The following is a 25,078-nucleotide window of genomic DNA, read 5'->3' on the forward strand; positions in this document are numbered from 1 at the left end:
GGTACTTCCCCTGGTGGAATGCCCCCTGCCTCTCAGCCCAAAGTTCTATTTCCCGAGTTTCCTTAAAGAGCCGTTTGGGGAGGGGAGCACAGGAACACCTGGTTAGCAGGGAGAGATGTCCTGCAGGAATCCGAACCGCGAGAATAGGAACTTCCTCCTCCCTCCTAGTATGTTAACGGTGGCTCCATTCTCAGAGCTGTTTTGACCAACTCTGCACAGGGAGGGCTCCCCTGCCAGACGGGTCTCCCGTTCTCCTCCCCATCTATTCCTTGGAGCTGCGGTAGAGCAACTCGGAGGTTGCACACCGAGAGATCAGGTGGGTGGGTGGGAGCACAGTTGCGCTCTGGGCACCAGATCAGCGCGTCCTCTCTGTCCTTCCAACATGCCTTTCCGGGTCATTCATTAACTATTTTCATTCCCTGGATGTCTAAGGAGTGTGGAGATTGGAGAATAACTTCTCCATCAAGACCGGAAAAAACGAAGAGAATTTACATTTGGAGGAAGCCGGAAGAGTAACAAAGGATTTGAAGAAATCTGACTGAAAACGTTGTTCTCTACAGAGATGGCCCTTCAGCAGATGGGCACTTTATAAAAGTCCTTTTCACCCTCTGCAAAGGCTACTGTCACTCCCATGGGGGAAAGAGGCATTTCCCCCAAGAAAACCTATCCTCTCACTTCCATCTCATTCCTACCACTCACCAGGGCTGAGACCAGAAGCCTGGCTCACTGATGGGATATGAAGTGCCCAGAAGGACAGGAGGTCCTAGCTAGATGGCACCTACAAGAAGAGCCAGTTCCAGGTTCCTGGCAGCAGGTGCTGGGGACATGAGAGTATAGAACTCTCCAGAGGATATGACCACCTCCTAGAACTGTGATTGGGATGGTGGAACAAAGTGTCCCAGGGTCTAAGTGCCTCTTAAAATTGGGCCAGAGCCCAGGGAGACTTGGGGTAGGTGGCCACTGAGAGTAGAGACTAGGAAGGCAGGAAAAGTGGGCGTTGCCCTGCAGAAGCTATTTATTCTCTTGTTCTCTTAGAGTCTGGATGCTCAGATTGAAAAAAAAAAAAAAGACAATACAGGAGCATCATTCAACTGACCCGGAGGGTTACATAACTCCCTTACTCCAACATGTTTATTTTGCAAGAGAAAAAGCAGGCTTTTGCTGAATTTTGGCTTATATATACAGAACTTAAATTTGACATCATGTTCTGTTTTAGTTTTTTTTCCCCCTGCTGTTTGTGTTGGAGAAGTGCCAGGTTTTTATCTAATTGGGAAGATAGTAACAGAGTAACCACAGAAATATCATTGAACTACCTAGGATTGTGGCACTAGTGGCAAAGAACCCGCCTGCCAATGCAGGAGACATAAGAGACTCAGGTTCAACCTCTGGGTCAGGAAGATCCCCTGGAGGAGGAAATGGCAACCCACTCCAGTATTCTTGCCTGGAGAATTCCATAGACAGAGGAATCTGGCAAGCTACAGTCCATAGTGTCACACAGAGTCAGGCACGACTAAAGCGATTTGGCACAGCATGCACCAAAGATTAAGCCCACAAACCAGAGCCCACGAACCGAACCAAAGTCAGCCCATGTCTCCTTTGAGTTTCAGAGAGTTTTAAGGGCAGAGCTCTTGCCAGATGGCCCAAGAGATCCAGCAGTTGTCCTGGGGAAGGCAGAGCTGGTGCAGAAGGAGATACATCCCCAGAGGAAGACTCTCCAGGGGAACCCTCTGGCCAGTATACACTCTGGTTATATTTCTCCTTCCTGTTGGGGAAAGTGGTCACAGAGAGGAAGTGCTCTAGAAGTGTTTGGGGTCCAGAATGGGCCAAGACCTGGGATAGCACAGGAGAAAGCATTTCCTGGGCACCATTCCCTTAGGTGGCCTCCAGTCTTCTTGTGGTAAGAGCTTTTCTCTACTAAGAGGGAGACATTTTAGCCCTTGGAAAATGCCTCATTTCTGACTCTTTCAACCAGGGAAGAATCTGTGCTTCAGGATCTGTCTGGGGCCCTCAGTCCTTCCTTGCTAAGCTGCCTTCCCTTTACAATCTCAGATTTCAATTGGTGCTAGACTTCTCCTCCCTGAAGGAAATGGATAACTTGTACATTCTTTGAAGTTAGAGTCAGATTAAGCTCTGACTTATTCTGGCCTGGAGAATTCCATGGACTGTGTAGTCCATGGAATTGCAAAGAGCGGGACACAACTGAGTGACTTTCACTTTCACACTTCAACTTCAGATTAAGCTCCTCTTCTCAGAAGTATCTGAATGGTTAAGATGGGCTTTTGGGAGACAAGTAAGATTAACCCAGAGGAATTAAAAAAAAAAAAAGATGATAGAACAAAGATCATTAGAACAGATATTTCTGGTGGGCGTATTGGACGCATCTCAGATCATGCCCCTTTAGGGACCTCTTTCCCCTTCCCCGAGCTCTTCATTGGAAGCCAGGCTTTCCTAAAAAAAAAAAAAGAAAGAAAGAAATAAAAGCTAGAGGCAACGAGGGGTAGAGGAAAGAGGATTTGAAATAGGCACCAGCATTCTGGAGCAGAAGCTCCAGTTTCACTATTTCAAAGTTGGGTGCTTGGGCAACTCGATTTCTCTGAGTTCAGCTTCTCCATCAGGGGAGGAATCACTTCTTGATCTCTGCTAGCTTCCTGAACTGCTGTGAGAATTAACAGAGAAAATCAACGTATAAGAGTTTTGTCAGCTCTGTCCGCGAATTAAGGGAATAAGAAATTTCCTGGCAGCCAGCATTTACCGTACCCTTTGGTTTCACTCACCCAGACACATTGCAGGAACCCAGGAGAGCGTCCAGTCCACAATGTTAGAGGTGCATCACGCTGGACGGGGAAAAGTCAACTCCAACTTTTTGAGAAGCAAAACAGCAATAGGGACCACGCCGGCTGCATGCTGAACAGAGGCACTTTCCACATAGCATCCTTAGCCCATCATGTCTTAGCCGACCTTTTCCTTTTCTTGGTGGGGACGGGTGGTTTAGCTGTGATTGAGCCTTCTCGGGTTATGTGGCCTGGAGTTACTGTTTTGGATGCCCCTGCACGCTGGCAGATCTTGGGAGCAAGGACGGAGTGTTTGCACACCGTGCTCCCAGCTCTTAGAGCTGTGGCCCCTTGGTCTGTGAGAGGTAAGTCTGAGCTGGAGGTCTGCGGCCTCACTAGGCGGCGGAGGTGAGCTGAACACAGTTTCAGCGCCTGGCCGGACCCTCGCAGCAGGGTCCCCACTTGGAGTGTCCCTCTCCCCACCATGGCAGTGCAAGCCTCCTGGATTCCGCGCCTCAGGCGGGACTTTGATTTTCAGGTATAAGTTTCCACTGTGAATGCGTTTGGGCTTAGACCTGCCACCGAGTCCCAGAGGTTAGCTGACCGTCTAGGAAGTGTTCTAGACTCCCCAGGCTTAACATTAACTAGTTTTCACCTCTGGTTTATTTCAGAGCCATTCCCTGCAAACGGCAGCGGACTTCGATCTGCAGGATTTCAGAGACACTGTGGATAATCTCATTGCAGGCAAGTGCAGTTTCTGCAGTAAAATTAAAGCGGGGGTGTCTTCCACCCCTCAAATCCTACAAGTTCGAATTTCGTGGCCCTGAAGGTGGTAAACTGTGTACCTATTAACAACTCGCCAGCAACTCATCAAAGTGTCAGGCTCTTCCATATTTAGGGGATCCCCTCCCTTTTCCTTATGGTGAAGATGAATCGCTGGATCGCTATAGATAGCCTTTTCTCCACTTGCCAGTGCAACTTCTGGAAGAGAGCCCAGCCTTAAGCTGTGACGTGGCTAGGAAGAGCCTGGGTGACAGGAGTGTGCGGAGTAGTGGATTTGGGTGACTTCAGACAAGTTTGCCCCGGCCACTGTGGAGGTTCAGTGTAGAGCGTCTCAACAGGCATTTATTGAGCACCTGCTGAAAGTGTACAGGATATCAAGAAGGGCCTGGGAATCGTGGGGATTGCAGAGTGAGGGTTGATTTATCAATAAAGAAAAATCTCTGTATAAACCCTACACCCATCGTGACATTTTGCCCCTGTAGTTAGCCAGGCGCGAGTCTGAGGCTGCAAACCCAGCTCCCTCTCTTCCTCTTCATCAGACTCATCCTCTTTGATGTCGCCTTCCCTGGCGGGTGGAGATCTCCCGTTCTCTCCTAGCGACGTCCTGCCATTTGGTCCCTGTCTCTCCCCGCCGCTGAGCCCACCTGAAGTGCCCCCGCCAGAGCAGTACTGGAAGGAGGTGGCCGACCAGAACCAGAGGGCATTGGGGGACGCGCTCATCGAGAATAATCAAGTAGGGACACTGGGCTGGCGTTTAGGAATCCTGGGTTAGGGGCAGGGCATGGTGCTCGGGGACGAAGTGGAGGCTGCAGGTGCAGAAATGTGCCCCGTTGGCACGTTAGAACCAGTGGATCAGTCCAAGTAGCTGCTATTCCTCCACTGGCTCAGTTTACAACGTCCCTAAGTGGGAGAAATCCTACCCACCGGATTTTTATTAGGGCCACCAATATTTATTGAGGGCCATATGCCTAGTATTGCGCTTACCCATTTACTTTTCCTCATTTAATACCCACAGACATTGAGCTAGATACTCTTACCAGCCTCACTTTGCAGATAAGGAAACTGAGGTACAAGAAGATTGAACTTCGGAGGCAGAATCTGTATCTGCCTGTTGCCCAAGTCAGCACTCCTCATCACTATACGGAGGATTTACTGAGAAACATTCTAAGTGCTTTGTAATAAAAACTGATTATTCTCACCAGTGTAAACGTTCTTGGGCCCCCAAGTTTCTGATTAGACGTGAGGATCTGGGTTCAGTTCCTGCCGAGTGTACAGACGAGAGAGAGCACGGGAGCCTACAACTCGATGTTTGGGTCCCCTCCTGCAGCTGCACGCGACGCTGACCCAGAAACAGGAGGAAATCGCCTCCCTGAAGGAGCGCAATTTGCAACTGAAGGAACTAGCCAGTCGGACCCGGCACCTGGCCTCGGTGCTGGATGTAAGTGGGGCGCGGGCGTGTAGAACACTGCATAAGTCGGAAATACTCCTGTGTACCCTTCACCCCCACCCTGCTCCCAGTGTTGGGACTCGGAGAGGGTCGAGGGAAGGAGAGGACCGCTGGCAGCTCTCTGAGTCACTTGCAGGGGTCTGCCGAGTCGCGCTGTTGGAAGTTAGCCCAGGCCTCCTTCGAGAGCCAATCAGAGGCGAGTCTGGCTGGTCCCAGGGCGGCGCTCCTCCTCATCTCTTGTAGAAGCTGATGATCACCCATTCCCGGGATCCCGGGGCGGCAGCCGAGCCCTTCCTGCTCAAGGCGACGGCCAAAAGGAGCCTGGAGGAGTTGTTCAGCGCTGCGGGACAGGATTGCGCGGAAGTGGACGCCGTTCTGAGGGAGATTTCCGAGCGCTGCGATGAAGCTCTGCAGAGCCGCGATCCCAAGAGGCTCCGGCTGCAGCCCGAGCCCCAGAGCCTGGACCGCAGGCCCGGGAACCTGCACGGCGCCTTCCCGGGGCTGCGCACAGACTGCAGCCTGAGCACGCTGAACCTGAGCCACAGTGAGCTCGAGGAGGGCGGCTCCTTTAGCACCCCCATCCGCAGCCACAGCACCATCCGCACCCTTGCTTTCCCCCAGGGCAATGCCTTCACCATCCGGACCGCCAACGGGGGTTACAAATTCCGCTGGATCCCCAGTTGAGCTGGTATGAGGTCCTCCGAAACACTGCCTCTATGCAGATTGAAGCGCCTGGAAGCTAAACGCGGGTAGCTGAAACCTGGTTTCTCAGAACTCCCTCTGCAGGATCGATACCACCCTGAAACTTTTTTTTTTTTTTCCAGGAACAAGAACGTAAAACGTTTTGATACTGATGCACTGTAAAGTTCTGTAAAATACTGTATAGTCCCTCCCCTTTTCACAGCGAAACCGTGTGTATGTGTGTGTGTGCATATATCAGTCAATTTTAAAGTATTTATTTTTAGCAGCTTTGAATTATGTACTTTTCAGAGCTGGAAGGGGACCTAAAAACCACTTCAATTTAGTTCAGTCACTCAGTCGTGTCCGACTCTTTGCTACCCCATGAATCGCAACACGCCAGGCCTCCCTGTCCATCACCAACTCCCGGAGTTCACTCAAACTCACGTCCATCACGTCGGTGATGCCATCCATCCATCTCATCCTCTGTCGTCCCCTTCTCCTCCTGCCCCCAATCCCTCCCAGCATCAGAGTCTTTTCCAATGAGTCAACTCTTCGCATGAGGTGGCCAAAGTACTGGAGTTTCAGCTTTAGTTTTCTATTCCTTCCAAGGAACACCCAGGCCTGATCTCCTTTAGAATGGACTGGTTGGATGTCCTTGCAGTCCAAGGGACTCTCAAGAGTCCTCTCCAACACCACAGTTCAAAAGCATCAATTCTTCAGCGCTCAGCTTTCTTCACAGTCCAACTCTCACATCCATACAAACCATAGCCTTGACTAGAGGAACCTTTGTTGGCAAAGTAATGTCTCTGCTTTTGAATATGCTATCTAGGTTGGTCATAACTTTTGTCCCAAGGACTAAGCATCTTTTAATTTCATGGCTGCAGTCATGATCTTAGCTGTTCTTAATTACATAATGCCCTACTTCTACAGGAAGCAAAAGGAGATTGGAAGAAATTAAGTAATTTTCTACAATCACAGGCGTCATGTGAACCTTCTGAGTGTTCTCACTACTTTTTTCAAAGATTGTAGGTCCAGAAGCCAGGTCTTTGGGTGAACAGTTTCAATACATCACTCATTTCCCTTGATCCATGAAGAACATTTAATTTCGCTACTATTGAAACTTTTCATTGTAGCTGAAGGAATAAAAAATTAGGAGAGGTTAGGATTAAGAATTTCTAATCACTTGTCTCAGGGCAAGCAATAGAACAGGTAAGTGCAGATTCTGAGTCAATGGGTTTTAGCAAAAACAGGTGCTAAACACATTTGTTTGTAATGATTATTCTTATAATTTTGTAAGATTTATGATAAATATTTATATGAATAATATAGTTTTACTTGTCTAAACAGAATAACCACAGAAAAAGCAAGCTTTCTTAGTAAAAAACATTTAAAGAAAATGGCATATCCCACGTGAAAAAGAATGTATTTTAACATGTTCATTTTTATTTTTTTTGGTAGAAATCAAGTGTGGAAATCTTGGTAAAACTATTTATTTGAATTCCATGGATAAAACTAGGGTACACATTCATGTTTCATATTTCTTGGCTTCATCTTCTAAGAAAAATGGGGGTGTTACCGATGCCTTCACTTTGCCTTTTGTTTATTCCCTTTTGAGTGCCATTCCTTTTCCTATTCTGTTGTGAAATTTTGTGAGTGGAGTATGTCAAGCAGTGATTTGTCCCCACCTCCACAGTCCTCATCATGAGGGCTACTTCTTGTCTTTGGGAGCTCAGCCTGGGCATGTTTCCAACCCTGTTACACCACATAGCTGGTTCTGCCACCTGAATGCTATTCTGAATGGAGTGATCAGGTAACAAACAGGTGAGCTGGGTGGGGTGGTAGAACCTGCTTCTCCAGTTTATCCTGTGTACTGTTATCTACACTGAAATGGCCATTTGGAAAACAAACAAAAAGGTGACAGAGCACATTTCCTCATACTTTGTCTAACAAACGGACTCAAAAAATATACTGGATGGTTCAGAATTCTTTGTATCGGCTTAAATATGAAGTCACTGCAGTTCAGCATCAGAGGAAACAAAACAAAAACAAAACGCTTTAACTTGTTTCGAGAAACAGTCAGCTTGTTAAACGTTCTTTTCCTCTCCACTCAATTAGTATTTTCATAATGCATTAGCTTGAATGACAGAAAAGTTAAAAAACTATATGTATTTTTCTACTTGTCTTATGCCTCGAATTTAAAAAATTATAAGGCTTATCAAGAATTCCGTGTAAGGTGGTCGGTGGTTTGGGGCCCTTCCCTGAGCTGAATGAGCCCACACACCACAGCTTCCTTGACCTGGTATTTTCCTTACTTCTTTGGGATGTTAACCACCCAATGACTGAGTGCTTATATTAGCAGTGAAGGGAGCTATGCCCACTAATATATGTCCTTATGTTCCTTCCATGGTATGAATTCTTGTTACTGCTTGTTGCTGGTTTAGTAGAAAACATCAGTGAGAACAGCTTTGAACCAAATCTTAGCCATTTTCTCCATGATTCTTTGAGCTTATGTTCAGCTGTGTGATCTAGCCTAGATCATGAAGACATGTTAGCCTGAAATTATCACAATAATTTCATTTCAAATAGGACCAGACACCATTCAAGATGTTGGGGAGTCAATCATGAACAAAACCAAGACCTTGTTATACAGAAAATAAAGCAGAGTTTAGGGATAGGATGTAACCAGAATCATTATTTTAGATAACATGGTTGGAGTGTTTCTCGAACACTTTCTATAGCAGCACAATCAGTTTGAAAAAAGAGGCACACACACTTTAGCTAAATTATTTTTAAGGAAATGACTTCATATTTGCAACAGTTAGATGTTGTTGTAAAGTAGTGGTTCTTAAACTGTAGCATGTATCAGAATCAGCTATGCTGCTGCATGCTAAGTCGCTTAAGTCCTGTCCAACTCTTTGCGACCCTATGGACTGTAGCCCATCAGGCTCCTCTGTCCTTGGGATTTCCAAGGCAAGAACACTGGAGTAGGTTTCCATTCCCTTTTCCACAGAATCACTTACAGGGCTTATTAAAACCCAGTTTGCTGGGACCTCCCCAGAGTTTCTGATTTAGTGAATCTGGGTAAAGTCTGAGAATGACAATTTCTTACAAGTTGCAAGGTGATGTTGATGCTTGGACCTAGGACCACTGTTGTAAAGAAATTTTTTAAAGATAACTTTCAAAAAGATTAAAACAAACAAAAACCAGCTGACCTGATGGCATGAAAATAATTCTTGTGATTTAGGATTAAGTTTTTAATAATAAAAATCTTATTTTACATTCAAAAAAGGGCTGTATTTCAAAAAGTTGGAAGTGACAATAATGTACTTTGACAAATGATGTTAAGTAACACAGAAGGTAGCTTCAGTGATGAATTAAATACCTTGAATGAAGGATTTGATGTTGAAAATAAGCATGAAGAGTCTGAATAAAATTATTTATGAAATGTGTTAAAGAAGCTCAATTCAACTGACCCTTAAACGTGCGCAGAGGGATCAGGACCTAGTCCTAATTCTCCTAATTAACTCAAAGTTCACATAGAAGAATAATATGTAACACTTCCAGTTGAAGGATTATAATGTCATTAATTTATAATATTAACTAATGATATTTTTGTGTCTATATATAACCTAAAGGATAACTAGATAGTACAATGATACTTAAAGAATTTAAAATTATTTGGAGTAATGATATGACCAATAAGGAATTAATATCCAACGTATATAAACAGCTCATATAACTCAACATCAAAAAAAACAAGTAACCTGATTAAAAAATGGGTAGGAATGTGTTATGTTACTTCTATGGTAATAAGAAATTAGGAAGAAAAAAATGAGCAGAAGAACCGAATATATTGTGCATTTTCCAGAGGAAATGTAGACAACCAATATGAACATTAGAAGATGCTTAACATCACTAATCAACAGAGAAATGGAAATCAGAACCATAATGAGATATTACCTCACACCTGTCAGAATGGCTATCATCAAAAAGAATACAAATAACAAATCTGGGAGGATGTGGAGAAAAGAGAATACTTGTGTTCTGTTAGTGGGAATGTAAATTGGTACAATCACTATGGAAACCCCTGGAGAAGGAAATGGCAACCCACTCCAATATACTTGCCTGGAGAATTCCATGGACAGAAGAGTCTGGTGGGCTACAGACCATGGGGTCACAAACAGTCAGACACATCTGAGTGACTAACTCACACACTATGGAAACCAGTATGGAAGTTTCTCAGAAACTACAAATAGAACTACCATATGACCCAGCCACTGTTGAATATGCTTTTAAAACCCCAAAACACTAACTGAAAAAGATTCATGCACCCTATTTTTCACAGCAGCATTATTTACAATTGGCAAGACATGGAAACAACGTTAAGTGTTGGATAGAGAAAATGTGAGAGCGTGTATACAATGGAATACTCGGTTGTGTCTGACTCTTTGCAACCCTATGGACTGTAGCCGGCCAGGCTCCTCTGTCCATGGAATTCTCCAGGCAAGAATACTGGAGTGGGTTGCCATTTCCTTCTCCAATGCATGAAAGTGAAAAGTGAAACTGAAGTCGCTCACTCGTGTCCGACTCTTATCGACTTCATGGACTGCAGCCTACCAGGCTCGGTCCATGGGATTTTCCAGGCAAGAGTACTGGAGTGCGGTGCCATTGCCTTCTCCAAATGGAACACTATTCAGCCATTAAAAAGAATAAAGTTTTGCCATCTGCAACAGCATGGATGGACTTGGAGGGCATTATGCTAAGTGAAACAGATCAGACAGAGAAAGACAAATATTGTATGATATCACTTACATGTGGAATCTAAAAAAATACAACAAACTAATGAATACAACAATAAAGAAGCAGACTTACAGATACAGAGACAAACTAGTAGGAGAGAGGGAATAAAGAGGTGGGGGGAAGGGAGCTACAAACTTTCGGGTGTAAGACAGCCTCAAGGATTATACGACACTGAGAATAAAGTCAATCTTTTGTAATAATGGTAAATGGAAAATAACTTTGAAAAATTGTATAAAAATAGTTGAAAGAACAAGAGACTAAATTTCAATAACAAAGATTCAAATGCATAAAAATAGTTCATGTGCAAGTCACATTGTTTGCTTAACAAATGAAAATCAATATACCTTGCAGTTCACACTGATTTTCACTGTTTATAATTTAAAGCAATATGTGAAAATTCCAACTGGCCACTTAACATGACATAATTGAAATAAGTTACATTTCTTTGCTTGCTCACTTTGCCAGTGTTGTTCAATTTTAATCTCCTGTTGAAATGCAACAAAATGATATATCACAGGAATGAGTGACATGAACTCTGACTAACACAAGTTCACAAAGCTTAAAACATGAGAAACTTTCTCTCTCAAAGACATGTAGTTAAGACCCTGTTTGTTGAGGACTGACTGTATAATGGAGATTTTTTTCCCAACTATCAATGTTTCTAAGAGAATAAGAAATAAAAGTGTGTTGATTTGAAGCTTCCATCTGTAGTATTAAAATTCAACAATGATCATAGATTATAAAACTTAGACCAACTAACAAAAGCTTTTTTCAGATAGGAATATTTTATCCCATTTATTTAGAATTACTCATCTGACATAACAGACAATTTACATAATAGACTTGTAATTGGTTTTATTTTGTTAAAGTGTCCAGACAATGTATCTTCTTAGTCCTGGCACTTCAAGTAGACAGACTGCTCCCATGGCCTTTAGTTTGCTACAGGAATAAAATGGCATTCCATTTTATCAGTTATTCATGAAAAAATTTATTTGAATCAAAATATAAGTAGAATCATTGGCGGGATGATTCTGTAGGTCACATGACTGAATTTAAATGTCAATCTTACTGTCTCCTCCTTAAAATAGATGCTGTGGGCTGTAATCTGTGTCATAAGTGATAAGCATGATGTCTCGGTTTCAGCATAGGATTTTATGGGACAGGACAAAATTAGGGACATGAAGCAATCTATATGTGGAAAACACAAACAGATTTTCTCCAATTACTTCTTTCTCCTCCCCTCTCCCAGTTCTCTCTCTCATTTCTGCATCTAACAGAAAAGAGCACCAGTACTCTAATGTCTGTAGCAGGCAGTTGAGATAAGAATGGAGGTAATCACATTTGGGTTTTAAGATAAGGGTTTGTTTTTTCACACATAATCGGGTGAGACAGGAGTTGCTAACATCTGCTAATGATGCTATCAACAAACCAGACTTTATGGTTTATGCTCCACTAATTTATTAGACATTTGTCTTCATGTTTGATGTTTCATGATCACAAGATTGTTGCTGTAGCTTCAGGCATCTTGTCTGCATTAAAGATAAAAAGAAAGGAGGGGTAGAAAGCTTCACAGATTGCTTCTGTCTCTTTATTTAAGGAAGCAAAAAAGCATTTCCCAGGAAACTCCCAGGTGGGTTTTCACTCTAGTCTCAAAATCAGACCTGAGGCACACAGTTACCCTTACTTGCAAGGGAGGCTGGGGAATCTAGTTTCTCATTCTCCTAGCCACTATAGTGACAGGTAGGCAAGAGGGAAAGGAGTTGGGGAAAGCTCTTAGACTGTCTAACAGGATCTATCACAGAGGTTTGATTGGTGTCACTAATGTAGAGAAACCTGAAGAGAAAAGACAGGAGAAATGTGTCCCTTAGACTCTGACACCAGAGCTCGGGCCCCCTATCGGGGAGTGAGATGGGCTTCCATCCTCAGAGAGGACCCACGATAGTTCTTGGCCTTCTTTTGGGGACCTGGGAGCCTGAAAGGGACGGAAGCACTTGGAGGGCTGCAGCTAGAGCCCGAGACCTGGGGATGTGATGAGTCTTTAAGTGTGGAAGTCTCTGGGAATAAGATGAAAGAAATGATTGGTACTCAGGTCGGATTCTCCTTAATAAATTTTCACCTTCATCTTTTAACTAAAAAAAAAGGAAATAAAAATGTTATGCAAGTAGAATATGCTCATTGTAAAGTAATTCAGATAAACAGGAAACCATAATGAAGTAAGAAGTGATAATCCTACCATCTAAAGATACAATTCTGAATATTTTGGTATATTTTCTTTCAGAAATTTTTAATATATATACATATGTGAATGTATAAGTATGTTTGTGTGTATTTAAAACTTGGATCCTCTATACACATGATTATTGAATAGCAGCAGTGGACCGTTGTATAGGAATGGTCAAAGGTTCTGCAGTCACATAGAGATGGTTGATTCCCATCATGGTCCTGAGGGGACTGGCCAGCTCAGTGACTTGGGTCTTATTGCTCTATTTTGAAACCAGGACAATAGACATTGTGAGACTGATCCAGGTGATGCATCTCAAATGCTTGACACAGTGCCTGTTACCTGACAAACATTATAGTTATCTGTTTGTATTAGTTATCTATGGCTGCGGTAACAAATTGCCATAAAGTTAGTGCTTAAAACAACACAAACTATCTCATAGTTCTGTAGATCAGAGATGGCTAAGCTGGGTTCTCTGCTCTGGATTTCTTGGAAATCAAGGTGTTGGCTGGATTCTTATTTAGAGACTCTGGGAGGATTCCATTTCCAAACTCAGTCTGATTGTTGGCAGAATCCAGTTCCTTATGATGGCAGGGCCAAGGTCTGTATTGCCTGGCTTGCTGCAAACTGGGGACTTGTCTTTACTCCTAGAGCTGTCATTCTGGCTCTTGCATGTGGGCCCCTAAATCTCAAAGCCAGCAAGGTGTATAAAATCCTTCTCACTGGAATCTAACTCCTCCTTCTCTCTTGCTTCCAACTGGAGAAAACTGCCCATGAAGTAAAAATATAGGTATGCGTTAATGTCGAAAGTGTGGGCATAGATTGCATTTGGAGAGCAAATGTGGTGTCCTTGCTCACGGCTGAATTCTGGAGCCTACTTGTCAAATGTAGGGATCTAGAGAGCAATTTTATCGAGTGCTGGAGACATTCACAACAGTTTCTTAACTCTTCTAGGCAATCCTGGGGAGGAAATCCAGAAACAGTAAATTGAATCCAATTCTTCCTTCCCAGTGGAATTCCCTGCCTCAAGGTATCTCAGATTGAGTTATAGAAGGAAATTTGCCCAGGTCCTGGAGGCATCTTAGTCCCCTGGGAAAAGATGCATTGATTTAAAAAGAGAGAACATTTTATGCATATCTCAATGTCCCACAATTCTGAAAAGCTTAAAAATGTATTATCATGTGACCATAAGCCCTATTAAAAATGTTATTTAAAAATTCTACATTTTTATTCTAACTCACTGGGTTAACTGAGTTTTTCTTGCCATCCCAAGTACCTAACAGATCTTTCTTTGAAAAAAATATATTCTCGTATTAACGAATCCATCTTCATCTAGTACCTCTTTCTTCCTGGAGTGAACTTTGATTCACTCATTTATGAGGTCCTGTGTATTATTTTCATCTAGTTGTTCATATTGTATTGCCACTTACATCTAGAATTAATCTAAGACCATTTGTAATGAAAACTTACATGAAATAGGATGGTTAAAACTGAGTACCATTGGGAATTCCTTGGTGGTCCATTGGTTAAGACTTTCACTGTGCGGAACCAGGGTTTAGTCCCTGGTCAGTGATCCCCAGGAGCTGCAAGGTGTGGCAACAAAACAAACAAACAAAGAAAATTGAGTATCATTCAATGTAAGGAAATCTGCATACTTAGGATAGTAATTTGCTTTGATTCAGTTAGCCCTGCACTTTAAGATCTATAGCCTTCTTTTAGGCAAACAGCTGTTCAAACTTGCATGGTGGTGGTGGTGATTTAGTCGCTAAGTCGTGTCCGACTCTTGTGACCCCATGGACTGTAGCCTGCCAGGCTCCTCTGTCCATGGGATTCTTCAGGCAAGAATACTAGAGTGGGTTGCCATTTCCTTCTATTTTCAATATTTACTTTTAGCTGCTTAACAAAACACAATGTAAATCAGACATAACAATTATTTACATTTATTCATATTGTACTGATGCAAGGGAAAAGAAACACCACAGATTTACCTAGGATTTATATGGCTAGCCAAGTAATAATTAGAAATTGCATTTAGGTATAGGATGTGGAAAATTCAATTATTTTTAAGTCATGCCATGGTTTAAAGCAAATACAGCTACACTGTTCTGTGAGGGATAATGATGGTTTTGAGCACTTTTATAAGATCATGCCTAACCCTCAAGGTTTCAGGATTTCTCTTTCATTTATTTCTTTATAACGGAAATTCCTAATGTAGAAGATACCTCTTAGGGTTGCTTCCAAGCACATCATGACTCCCCTTTTCTGGGAAGTGATCTAAGGACACAGGACTGGTTCTGTTTGGTTTAGGCTATCACCCAACTCTCGCCCTTATCATCCACATCACCAACAATAGCTGATTGAACCAAGGGATTCTTTTTTTTTTTTCAACAGAATTATTGTAATACATTTTACATACTATGTAATTCACTGATTTGAAATGTGCAACTTAACATTTTTTAGTGTATTCAAGGGTTTTGCCACCATCTCCACAGTTCAATTCAGCCCAGTCACTCAATCGTGTCCGATTCTTTGCATCCCCATGGTCTGAAGCACGCCAGGCTTCCCTGTCTACCACCAACTCCTGGAGCTTGCTCAAACTCATGTCCATCAAGTTGGTGATGTCATCCAACCATCCCATCCTCTGTCGTCCCCTTCTCCTCCTGCTCTCAATCTTTCCCAGCATCAGGGTCTTTTCAAATGAGTCAGTTCTTCACATCAGGTGGACAAAGTATTGGAGTTTCAGCTTCAACATCAGTCCTTCCAATGAATATTCAGGACTGATTTCCTTTAGGATGGACTGGTTGGATCTCCTTGCAGTTCAAGGGACTCTCAAGAGTCTTCTCCAACACCATAGTTCAAAAGCATCAATTTTTCGGCTCTCAGCTTTCCTTTTAGACCCAACTCTCACATCCATACACGACTATGGGAAAAACCATAGCTTTGACTAGACAGACTTTTGTTGGCAAAGTAATGTCTCTGCTTTTTAATATGCTGTCTAGGTTGGACATTGCTTTTCTTCCAAGGAGCAAGCATCTTTTTATTTCATGGCTGCAGTCACCATCTGCAGTGATTTTGGAACCCAGAAAAATAAAATCTCTCACTGTTTCCATTGTTTCCCCATCTATTTGCCATGAAGTGATGAGACCAGATGCCATGATCTTTGTTTTTTTGAATGTTGAGTTTTAAGCCAGCTTTTTCACTCTCCTCTTTCACTTTCATCATGAGGCTCTTTAGTTCTTCTTCACTTTCTGCCATAAGGGTGGTGTCATCTGTGTATCTGAGGTTATTGATATTTCTCCTGGAAATCTTGATTCCAGCTTGTGCTTCATCCAGCCCAGCATTTCACATGATGTACTCTGCATAGAAGTTAAATAAGCAGGATGTCAATATACAGCCTTGATGTACTCCTTTCCTGATTTGGAACCAGTCTGTTGTTCCATGTCCCATTCTAACTGTTGCTTCATGACTTGCATACAGATTTCTCAGGAGGCAGGTAAGCTGGTCTGGCATTCCGATCTCTTGAAGAATTTTCCAGTTTGTTATGATCCACACAGTCAAAGACTTTGGCATAGTCAATAAAGCAGAAGTAGATGTTTTTCTGGAATTCTCTTGCTTTTTCTATGACCCAACAGATGTTGGCAATTTGATCTCTGGTTCTTCTGCCTTTTATAAACCCAGCTTGAACATCTGGTAGTTTATGGTTCACGTACTGTTGAAGCCTGACTTGGAGAATTTTGAGCATTACTTTACTAACATGTGAGATGAGTGCAATTGTGTGGTAGTTTGAACATTCTTTGGCATTGCCTTTCTTTGGAGTGAAAACTGACATTTTCCAGTCCTGTGGCCACTACTGACTTTTCCAAATTTGCTGACATATTGAGTGCAGCACTTTGACAGCATCATCTTTTAGGATTTGAAATAGCTCAACTGGAATTCCATCACCTCCACTAGCTTTTTTCAGAGTAATGCTTCCTAAGGCCCACTTGACTTTACATTCCAGGATGTCTGGCTCTAGGTGAGTGATCACACCACTGTGGTTATTTGGGTCATGAAGATCTTTTTTGTATAGTTCTGTGTATTCTTGCCACTGCCTCTTAATATCATCTGCTTCTGTTAGGTCCATACTTTGTCCACCTGATGTGAAGAACTGACTCATTGGAAAAGACCCTGATGCTGGTTAAGACTGAAGGCAGGAGGAGAAGGGGATGACAGAGGATGAGATAGTTGGATGGCATCACTGACTCAATGAACATGAGTTTGAACAAGCTCTGGGAGTTGCTGATGGACAGGGAAGCTTGGTGTGCTGCACACCATGGGGTTGCAAAGAATAGGACATGACTGAGCAACTGAACTGAATGGCAGTGATGATTCTTTCATGATTTTCATCTCTGAAACATTTTAATGACTTCACTTCATTATATATATGTGGAATAGCTTATTTAATCAACACCCTGTGGCTGGATATTTAAAAATATATATGGGATTACGCTCATTTCTATAATTCTCTCAAAAGTGAACAAAATGGTAGGAAATCAAGGGAAGTAAGGCATTTCTTCCAAAATTCAGATTTTCCAGCCTTTATAATGGTGGGACAGTTTTGAGTTCTATAATCTAAGATAAATATTGAAACCTGAGGCTTCAGAATAGCACAGTAAACAAAGCACTGAGAAATAGGAATTGAAATTATTTAATCTTAGGAAGCTTACAGACGACAATATATTTATATAAATGAATATCCCACAACACCTTGCATTTTCATGTGTCCCCTCTTGCAGACTGTCAATATTAAAACTATTACTGTGCTTGTTTCCTCTTCACTTTTAGTCCAAGAGCTCTCCAAGGGCAGAACTGAACTCAGATCTCTGTTTACCCTGTAGTGTGTGCTGTCTACTGAGCAGGAGTTGAACATAATCATGATCTCTCAGACAACTAGAGAGCAGCCAGAGTTTAGTCCTGCCTACAGTAACTATGCTGATTTTCGTCAGTGTTTAAAGGAATTGCCAGCCATGAGACTCTGTATGCTATTGTGTGTTTCCTAGTCCCGTGAAGAATTTAAGAAGCTTTTCCTCTGCCTTACTCTAGTAAATCAGGTCATTGTGTATAGTATTACTGAAATGTAAACATAATTGTGTTGAAATTATGACCAAGTTGCTAATTTGAACTGTTTGAAATGTTAACTAAATGCTTCTGTATTTACACAGGTATATTTACTCATTGGATAAGTATAGTTGGAAGTGTTTCATTTAAGTGTGATGGTCTAACAGTCTTGTGCTTCAGCTGAGGGGCAAGTTTTCCATAATAGTGAGACAATTGAAGTTTTCTGAGCAATTTGAAAAACTAATATCTAGGAGATAAAGCTATAAAACCTCAAGAAAAATTAAGAATGGTAGCCCCTGTGGCACACAGCCAATCCATGTACTCAAATTATGCTCTTAAACTTTGAAGGTTGTTCTAAAATTGTACTAGCTTCTTGGCAGTAAGGTAACAGTAAACTTTTAGGTTTTAGGACTCACACCTTCCTACACTGGATGACAAAATAATTTAGGTGGCTTGTACCTTGCTATAAAGTAGGTCTGATTCTGGTGCATGTCAACTGGTGTTTAACAACAGGAAACAGAAAATGTCCTTGATGAGATCTTCACTTTTATTTGGCAGCAGGTAACAAAGTAAAGGCTCTTATTTACTACCTCGTCTCCTTACGTGTTGTCCCGGAGCGGGAGGCGGTAAGCAGAGAAACAAGTTTATAAATGCTTCAATTCCCTAGCAAAATCAAGTAGGTTGGAGCTGTGTGAGTTAAATATTACTTTAGAAGAGCTCCTGGGACTTCCCTGGTGGTCCAGTGGTGAAGACTCTAGGTTCCCCCTGCAAGGAAGCACAGGTTCGATCCCTAGTAGGGGAACCAAGATCCCACATGCTGCGTGGTACAGACCAAACCAAACCAAAACCTCCTTCCTTTAATTCACTGCTGAAGTTTGTAGTACAGTGGCTGAATATAGTTAGCATTCAATAAATTTCAGCTATTAGTTGTTTTTTTATTAAGGAAATACCAATTTAAAAACTTACTCAAAAAGCTAATGGGTACACCTACAATTAACAATGAATTTAAAGAATCAAAGTGAAAAGAAAATGGCAAGTTAGAAGTCAAAGGTACCAGGATGCATATTATGTTGCTTTTTTTTTTTTAACCTAATAATATAGTCCTGTAGTCCTGAAAAATTTAGTGGATTTATTACTTTTCCTTGTTCACAGTGCCACCTTCAGGAAAAAATTTCATTTTAATTTAGTGCAAATGCATTCCTATTGATTTGAGCTAGGTCAAATACCTGATGATTAGGCATAATAAAGACAATGTTAGTTTTAATTTAATCCATTATTATGAGAATGTCTGATTTTTTTCTGCCTGGCTGTGTTCAATGCAGAGTTTTAAAATTTTGATGTGGGGCATTTAAAAAATTGATTAGAAAGGGAATGTGAATGTTTCTAACTTATTTTCTTTCAGAACATCATACTTAGATCATAATATATAAATTATTATAAAGAAGAGGGTGGTATTGGAACTAAGGTGACTCCAGAGTCCAGTTTCTTAATATCTACATTATACAACCTCCTGGAATAACCTTTACTTGGAATCATAGAAATCAGAGCTATGTACCTAAGGTAGAGGCTTTAATTTAAACTTTGCTTTATATTTGGGAAAATTGAAGCCAAGATCTTGTCCAAAGTCTCCTGGACAAGAGAAATTAAATAAGAGATCTTGTCCAAGATCTCCTGTAGCTGAATCTCATATATTTACCACTTCCTTTGAAGTGGGGTGAATTATGATAAATCCTAATCAGAAGAAGAGGGTGCTCTGGCATCAAAAATTAGGGGTTAGGATATGATTTGAAAAGTTAAGAAAGGAAGTTATGTTTGAACTCTGGAATCAGGGAAGAAATTAACTAGGTTGAGGAGGAGGGGCATTCAGTTCAGTTCAGTCGCCCAGTCCTGTCTGACTCTTTGCGACCCCATGAATCGTAGCACGCCAGGCCTCCCTGTCCATCACCAACTCCCAGAGTTCACTCAGACTCACGTCCATCGAGTCAGTGATGCCATCCAGCCATCTCATCCTCTGTCGTCCCCTTCTCCTCCTGCCCCCAATCCCTCCCAGCATCAGAGTCTTTTCCAATGAGTCAACTCTTCTTCGCATGAGGTGGCCAAAGTACTGGAGTTTCAGCTTTAGCATCATTCCTTCCAAACAAATCCCAGGGCTGATCTCCTTCAGAATGGACTGGTTGGATGTCCTTGCAGTCCAAGGGACTCTCAAGAGTCTTCTCCAACACCACAGTTCAAAAGCATCAATTCTTTGGTGCTCAGCCTTCTTCACAGTCCAACTCTCACATCCATACATGACCACAGGAAAAACCATAGCCTTGACTAGACGAACCTTTGTTGGCAAAGTAATGTCTCTGCTTTTCAATATGCTATCTAGGTTGGTCATAACTTTCCTTCCAAGGAGTAAGCATCTTTTAATTTCATGGCTGCAGTCACCATCTGCAGTCATTTTGGAGCCCAGAAAAATAAAGTCTGAACTGTTTCCACTGTTTCCCCATCTATTTCCCATGAAGTGATGGGACCAGATGCCATGATCTTTGTTTTCTGAATGTTGAACTTTAAGCCAACTTTTTCACTCACCTCTTTCACTTTCATCAAGAGGCTTTTGAGTTCCTCTTCACTTTCTGCCATAAGGGTGGTGTCATCTGCATATCTGAGGTTATTGATATTTCTCCCGGCAATCTTGATTCCAGCTTGTGTTTCTTCCAGTCCAGCGTTTCTCATGATGTACTCTGCATAGAAGTTAGATAAGCAGGGTGACAATATACAGCCTTGACGAACTCCTTTTCCTATTTGGAACCAGTCTGTTGTTCCATGTCCAGTTCTAACTGTTGCTTCCTGACCTGCATACAGATTTCTCAAGAGGCAGGTCAGGTGATCTGGTATTTCCATCTCTTTCAGAATTTTCCACAGTTTATGGTGATCCACCTAGTCAAAGGCTTTGGCATAGTCAATAAAGCAGAAATAGCTGTTTTTCTGGAACTCTCTTGCTTTTTCGATGATCCAGCGGATGTTGGCAATTTGATCTCTGGTTCCTCTGCCTTTTCTAAAACCAGCTTGAACATCAGGAAGTTCACGGTTCACATATTGCTGAAGCCTGGCTTGGAGAATTTTGAGCATTACTTTACTAGCATGTGAGATGAGTGCAATTGTGCGGTAGTTTGAGCATTCTTTGGCATTGCCTCTCTTTGGGATTGGAATGAAAACTGACCTTTCCCAGTCCTGTGGCCACTGCTGAGTTTTCCAAATTTGCCTGCATATTGAGTGCAGCACTTTCACAGCATCATCTTTCAGGATTTGAAATAGCTCAACTGGAATTCCATCACCTCCACTAGCTTTGTTAATAGTGATGCTTTCTAAGGCCCACTTGACTTCACATTCCAGGATGTCTGGCTCTAGGTGAGTGATCACACCATCGTGATTAACTATAGTTATTAAGAATTACATTTATGTACATATATACATATGTACATAATGCCTAGGGGCATTAGGAGGAATGAAATATATGAAAATCTCAAGATGAAAGGAATATGGTTTCTTTAAGAAAAGGAAAGGTTACTGCAAATACAATGCAAAGGGGTGTTTGGTTCCAGGTGAGGCTGGAGAGAAAAGCAGAGGCCAGATCATACAGGAACTTTTGGCCTTGTGAAGATTCTGGTCTTAGGAAGACTTAAGCAGAGGAGTGACATGATCTCTCCTTAAAAGGGATCACTCTGACTTTACTATAACAAAAAATGGGTTAGAGAAGAAGAAAGGATATGGGAAAATAGCCAGACAGTCATGGCTATTGTTAGGGCCAGAGGTATTATCACTTATGGCTGCATCTCTACAGATTTGTAGCAAGAGCTTGGTTAGAGGAAGATGCTCACACACTTTGCTGAAAACATCTCAGAATGGTGGGTTCTTGTCATAGTCTCATAATAGATTTGAACCACAGGACTTCAAATCCCAGACTTTCCATCATCTCTTCCTTTGGAAACCTTTAGCCTTTTTCTCTCATCTTCTATGTCCTGTATTCTGGCCTGGAGAATTCCATGGACCATACAGTACATGGGGGTCGTAAAGAGTTGGACACAACTGAGCAACATTCACTTCTATGTCCCAGGTTTCACTTTGTTAGGTTGCAGATGATCCATAAATTGCTTTATTCATTTCTTGATATTAGCAGAACAAGACCTCTTAAAACTTACATGTGCTTTTTCTAAGAGAATGAATGAAAAGGATCATTTAAAGATTAAAATTCCAAACTATCTGTATGTTTTCAATGCAAATACATCCAGTTAGGGAAAGAGCATCAAATTCATTGTAATTTTTAAGCCTTTTTTCACATTTAGTTTACTCTTGTGATTTTATCATCTTTTTTTTTTCAATTAAAAAAAGAATTTATGGTACCTCAGACTAGGAAGATGGTTGTGAAAAGTGAGTAAAATTTAGGAGGTAAAATTGACTGGATCTGGTAGTGGATAAAACAAAGAAAAGGAATGAGATATCAAGGATGCTGGCTTATATCACTGGATGGATTACAGCACATTCACTGAGTCAGTGAATATTGGAGGAGGCCAAGATTTTGGGGGAAGGTCTTTAGTCTGCTCTTAGTAAAAGTCTGAGGTGCTTGTGAAGCTTGTTTGTCTGGATTAGGTATAGGTAACTGACACCATGAACAAGGTTGAGATTACCTGTGGAGAGTAGGTATAGTGTTAAGAGGAAACCCCCGCAGTGGTGGGCTGGAGCTTATCTGCAGTGCTCTCCTCTTCCCATTGCTGCATGTCATGTTGGTAACCTGAAAGAGGCAATGGTGGAAATATTTACAACACAGAAATTGGCAAAAACTTCAAATTTTAGGTCTTGCCCTGCTTCTCAACTGATTATCAGCATGCTATTTAAACATTTCAAAAGCTTACTAAGAATGAACCAATAGTAGCTACTAAGAAAAAGGAAAACGAAGAAGACAAAGGAAGACCAAGCTTTAGTCTCTGGAAATGCCTTAATTTGTTAAGTAGAACAATACAGAATTTTAAACAAAAATAAATCAAGTAGAATGCTTTTGTTGAGTGTAACCTACTTCATTCTTACTAAAATGTATGTAATAAATAAAATTAAAAACTTAAATCGGAAGATTTAGAGTATAATAGGCCAGGTTGGTCCTTTAAACACATTATTTTAATTAGGATTATAAGAGGATATAATGGCTTAGCTGGAATTATATTGAAAATTTTAACCATAGAACAAGTTTCATCTATTTAGAATGCAAATTTTTAATGCATTGTATTGTTGAGCCTTTAAAATTCTTATCTGTCACATTTGTGTTAACTGACTTCTAATGTAGGTATCCAAATATTTATAAAATTAAAAAATAAATCTAGTAAACTAAATAAATTGTGCAGAGATTGAAATAATAATTTTGATCTTGTTAGTACACTATGGGCTAACTAAATTTCTCTAACATCTAAGTTTCCAGCCATCTGCACATGTCTTGAACTTGGACTATGAAAATGACACAGAAGAGCAAACATAAAAAATCTATGGTTATATGAAACTTGGTTTTCCGCCCTCATATTAACTTATCACTTAAGGGTATAGGTCTTCAATTTTATTTTATCCTATTTAAATCTGATAAATTAGCCTATTACTGTTGCATGGGTGCTGGCAGAGACAAAAGATTTTAATTAAAAATTTTTTTGTTGAAGTATAACTGACATATAATATTATATTAGCTTCAGGTGTACAACATGATTTGGTATTTGTATATGTTGGGAGATGAACACCACAATAAATCTAGTTGACATCTGTCACCATGCTATGCTGTGTGTGCTTAGTCACTAAGTCATATCCGACTCTTTGCAACCTCATGGACTGTATCCCGCCAGGCTCCTCTGTCCATGGGGATTCTCCAGGCAAGAATACTGGAGTGGGTTGCCATGCCCTCCTCCAGGGGATCTTCCCAACCCAGGGATCGAATCCAGGTCTCCCGCATTGCAGCAGATTCTTTACCAGCTGAGCTACCAGGGAAGCCCCATCTATTGCCACACATAGCTATAATTTTTTCTTAAGAACAAAGGACTTTGTTATTCACAACACAGCAAGAGGCATGAACATCATATTTACATCAATTCACCTTGTCCCGAAATCCCACAGGGATGATGTGAAGGGTCCAAATAGATGCCTTTCCCCACAGTAGGTTGCATTAGAGAAGAGGGAAACTTAGTTGGGGAATCTGTTTCTTTTACAGTGAGCAGAAGAAAGCCTGTTCTTTGTTCCAGATGGAGAGGTTACCCCATACCTCAAGACTGCTTTTTGCAAATTCTGAGAAATGGTTTACCAGTCATTCATTCAGACTTTGCATCCCATCCTTAACATATTCAACAAGACATGCAGGAATATAAGAGACCCATGGGGGAATGTCTTCCAAGATAAATGTTAGGGTTTCTAGTCCTAATCAGTTTATTGGCATTTGAGTTGCATGGTCAGAAACGGCGAGATGATGACTCAGTTCAGTTCAGCTGCTCAGCCGTGTCAGACTCTTTTCGATCCCATGGACTGCAGCAGGCCAGGCTTCCCTGTCCATCACCAACTCCCAGAGCTTGCTCAAACTCATGTCCATTGAGTTGGTAATGCCATCCAACCATCTCATCTCATCCTCTGTCGTCCCCTTCGCCTCCTGCCTTTAGTCTTACCCAGCATCAGGGTCTTTTCCAATGAGTCAGTTCTTCACATCAAGTGGCCAAAGTATTGAAATTTCAGCTTTAGCATCAGTCCCTCCAATGAATATTCAGGACTGATTTCCTTTAGGATTGACTGGTTGGATCTCCTTGCAGTCCAAGGGACTCTCAAGAGTCTTCTCCAACACCACAGTTCAAAAGCATCAATTTTTTGGCTCTTAGCTTTCTTTATAGTCGAACTCTCACATCCGTACTTGACTACTGGAAAAACCATAGCTTTGACTAGATGGGACCTTTGTTGGCAAAGTAATGTCTCTGCTCTAGTTGTGACTTAAAGCAGAGTATTACCAAGTTGTTAGTGCCTACTTTAGTTGTTAATTGGTGAACAGTATGATACAGAGTACGTCAAGGCTGTATATTGTCACCCTGCTTATCTAACTTCTATGCAGAGTACATCATGAGAAACGCTGGACTGGAAGAAACACAAGCTGGAATCAAGATTGCCGGGAGAAATATCAATAACCTCAGATATGCAGATGACACCACCCTTATGGCAGAAAGTGAAGAGGAACTCAAAAGCCTCTTGATGAAAATGAAAGTGGAGAGTGAAAAAGTTGGCTTAAAG

General features: G+C 41.6%; 1 protein-coding gene and 1 long non-coding RNA gene across 2 annotated transcripts in view; one reads left to right on the forward strand and one right to left on the reverse strand.

Moving 5' to 3' along the window:
• Positions 1 to 5,685, forward strand: part of MCIDAS (multiciliate differentiation and DNA synthesis associated cell cycle protein) — a 6,320-nt gene extending 635 nt beyond the window's left edge. The window contains exons 3-7 of the mRNA XM_010857194.1: positions 3,263 to 3,309; positions 3,443 to 3,515; positions 4,094 to 4,287; positions 4,882 to 4,992; positions 5,245 to 5,685. Coding sequence (XP_010855496.1) covers positions 3,263 to 3,309; positions 3,443 to 3,515; positions 4,094 to 4,287; positions 4,882 to 4,992; positions 5,245 to 5,685 — 866 coding nt within the window. The remainder of the gene's footprint in view (positions 1 to 3,262; positions 3,310 to 3,442; positions 3,516 to 4,093; positions 4,288 to 4,881; positions 4,993 to 5,244) is intronic.
• An 8,520-nt stretch (positions 5,686 to 14,205) lies between these two features.
• LOC105001041 overlaps positions 14,206 to 25,078 on the reverse strand; it is a 14,489-nt gene continuing 3,616 nt past the window's right edge. Inside the window, exons 2-3 of the long non-coding RNA XR_826813.1 lie at positions 22,471 to 22,574; positions 14,206 to 14,286 (exon numbers count right to left, since the gene is read on the reverse strand). This is a non-coding gene — a long non-coding RNA (uncharacterized LOC105001041). The remainder of the gene's footprint in view (positions 14,287 to 22,470; positions 22,575 to 25,078) is intronic.

This window comes from Bison bison, unplaced genomic scaffold (assembly GCF_000754665.1).
Source record: "Bison bison bison isolate TAMUID 2011002044 unplaced genomic scaffold, Bison_UMD1.0 scf7180017864378, whole genome shotgun sequence".
NCBI lineage: Eukaryota > Metazoa > Chordata > Mammalia > Artiodactyla > Bovidae > Bison > Bison bison.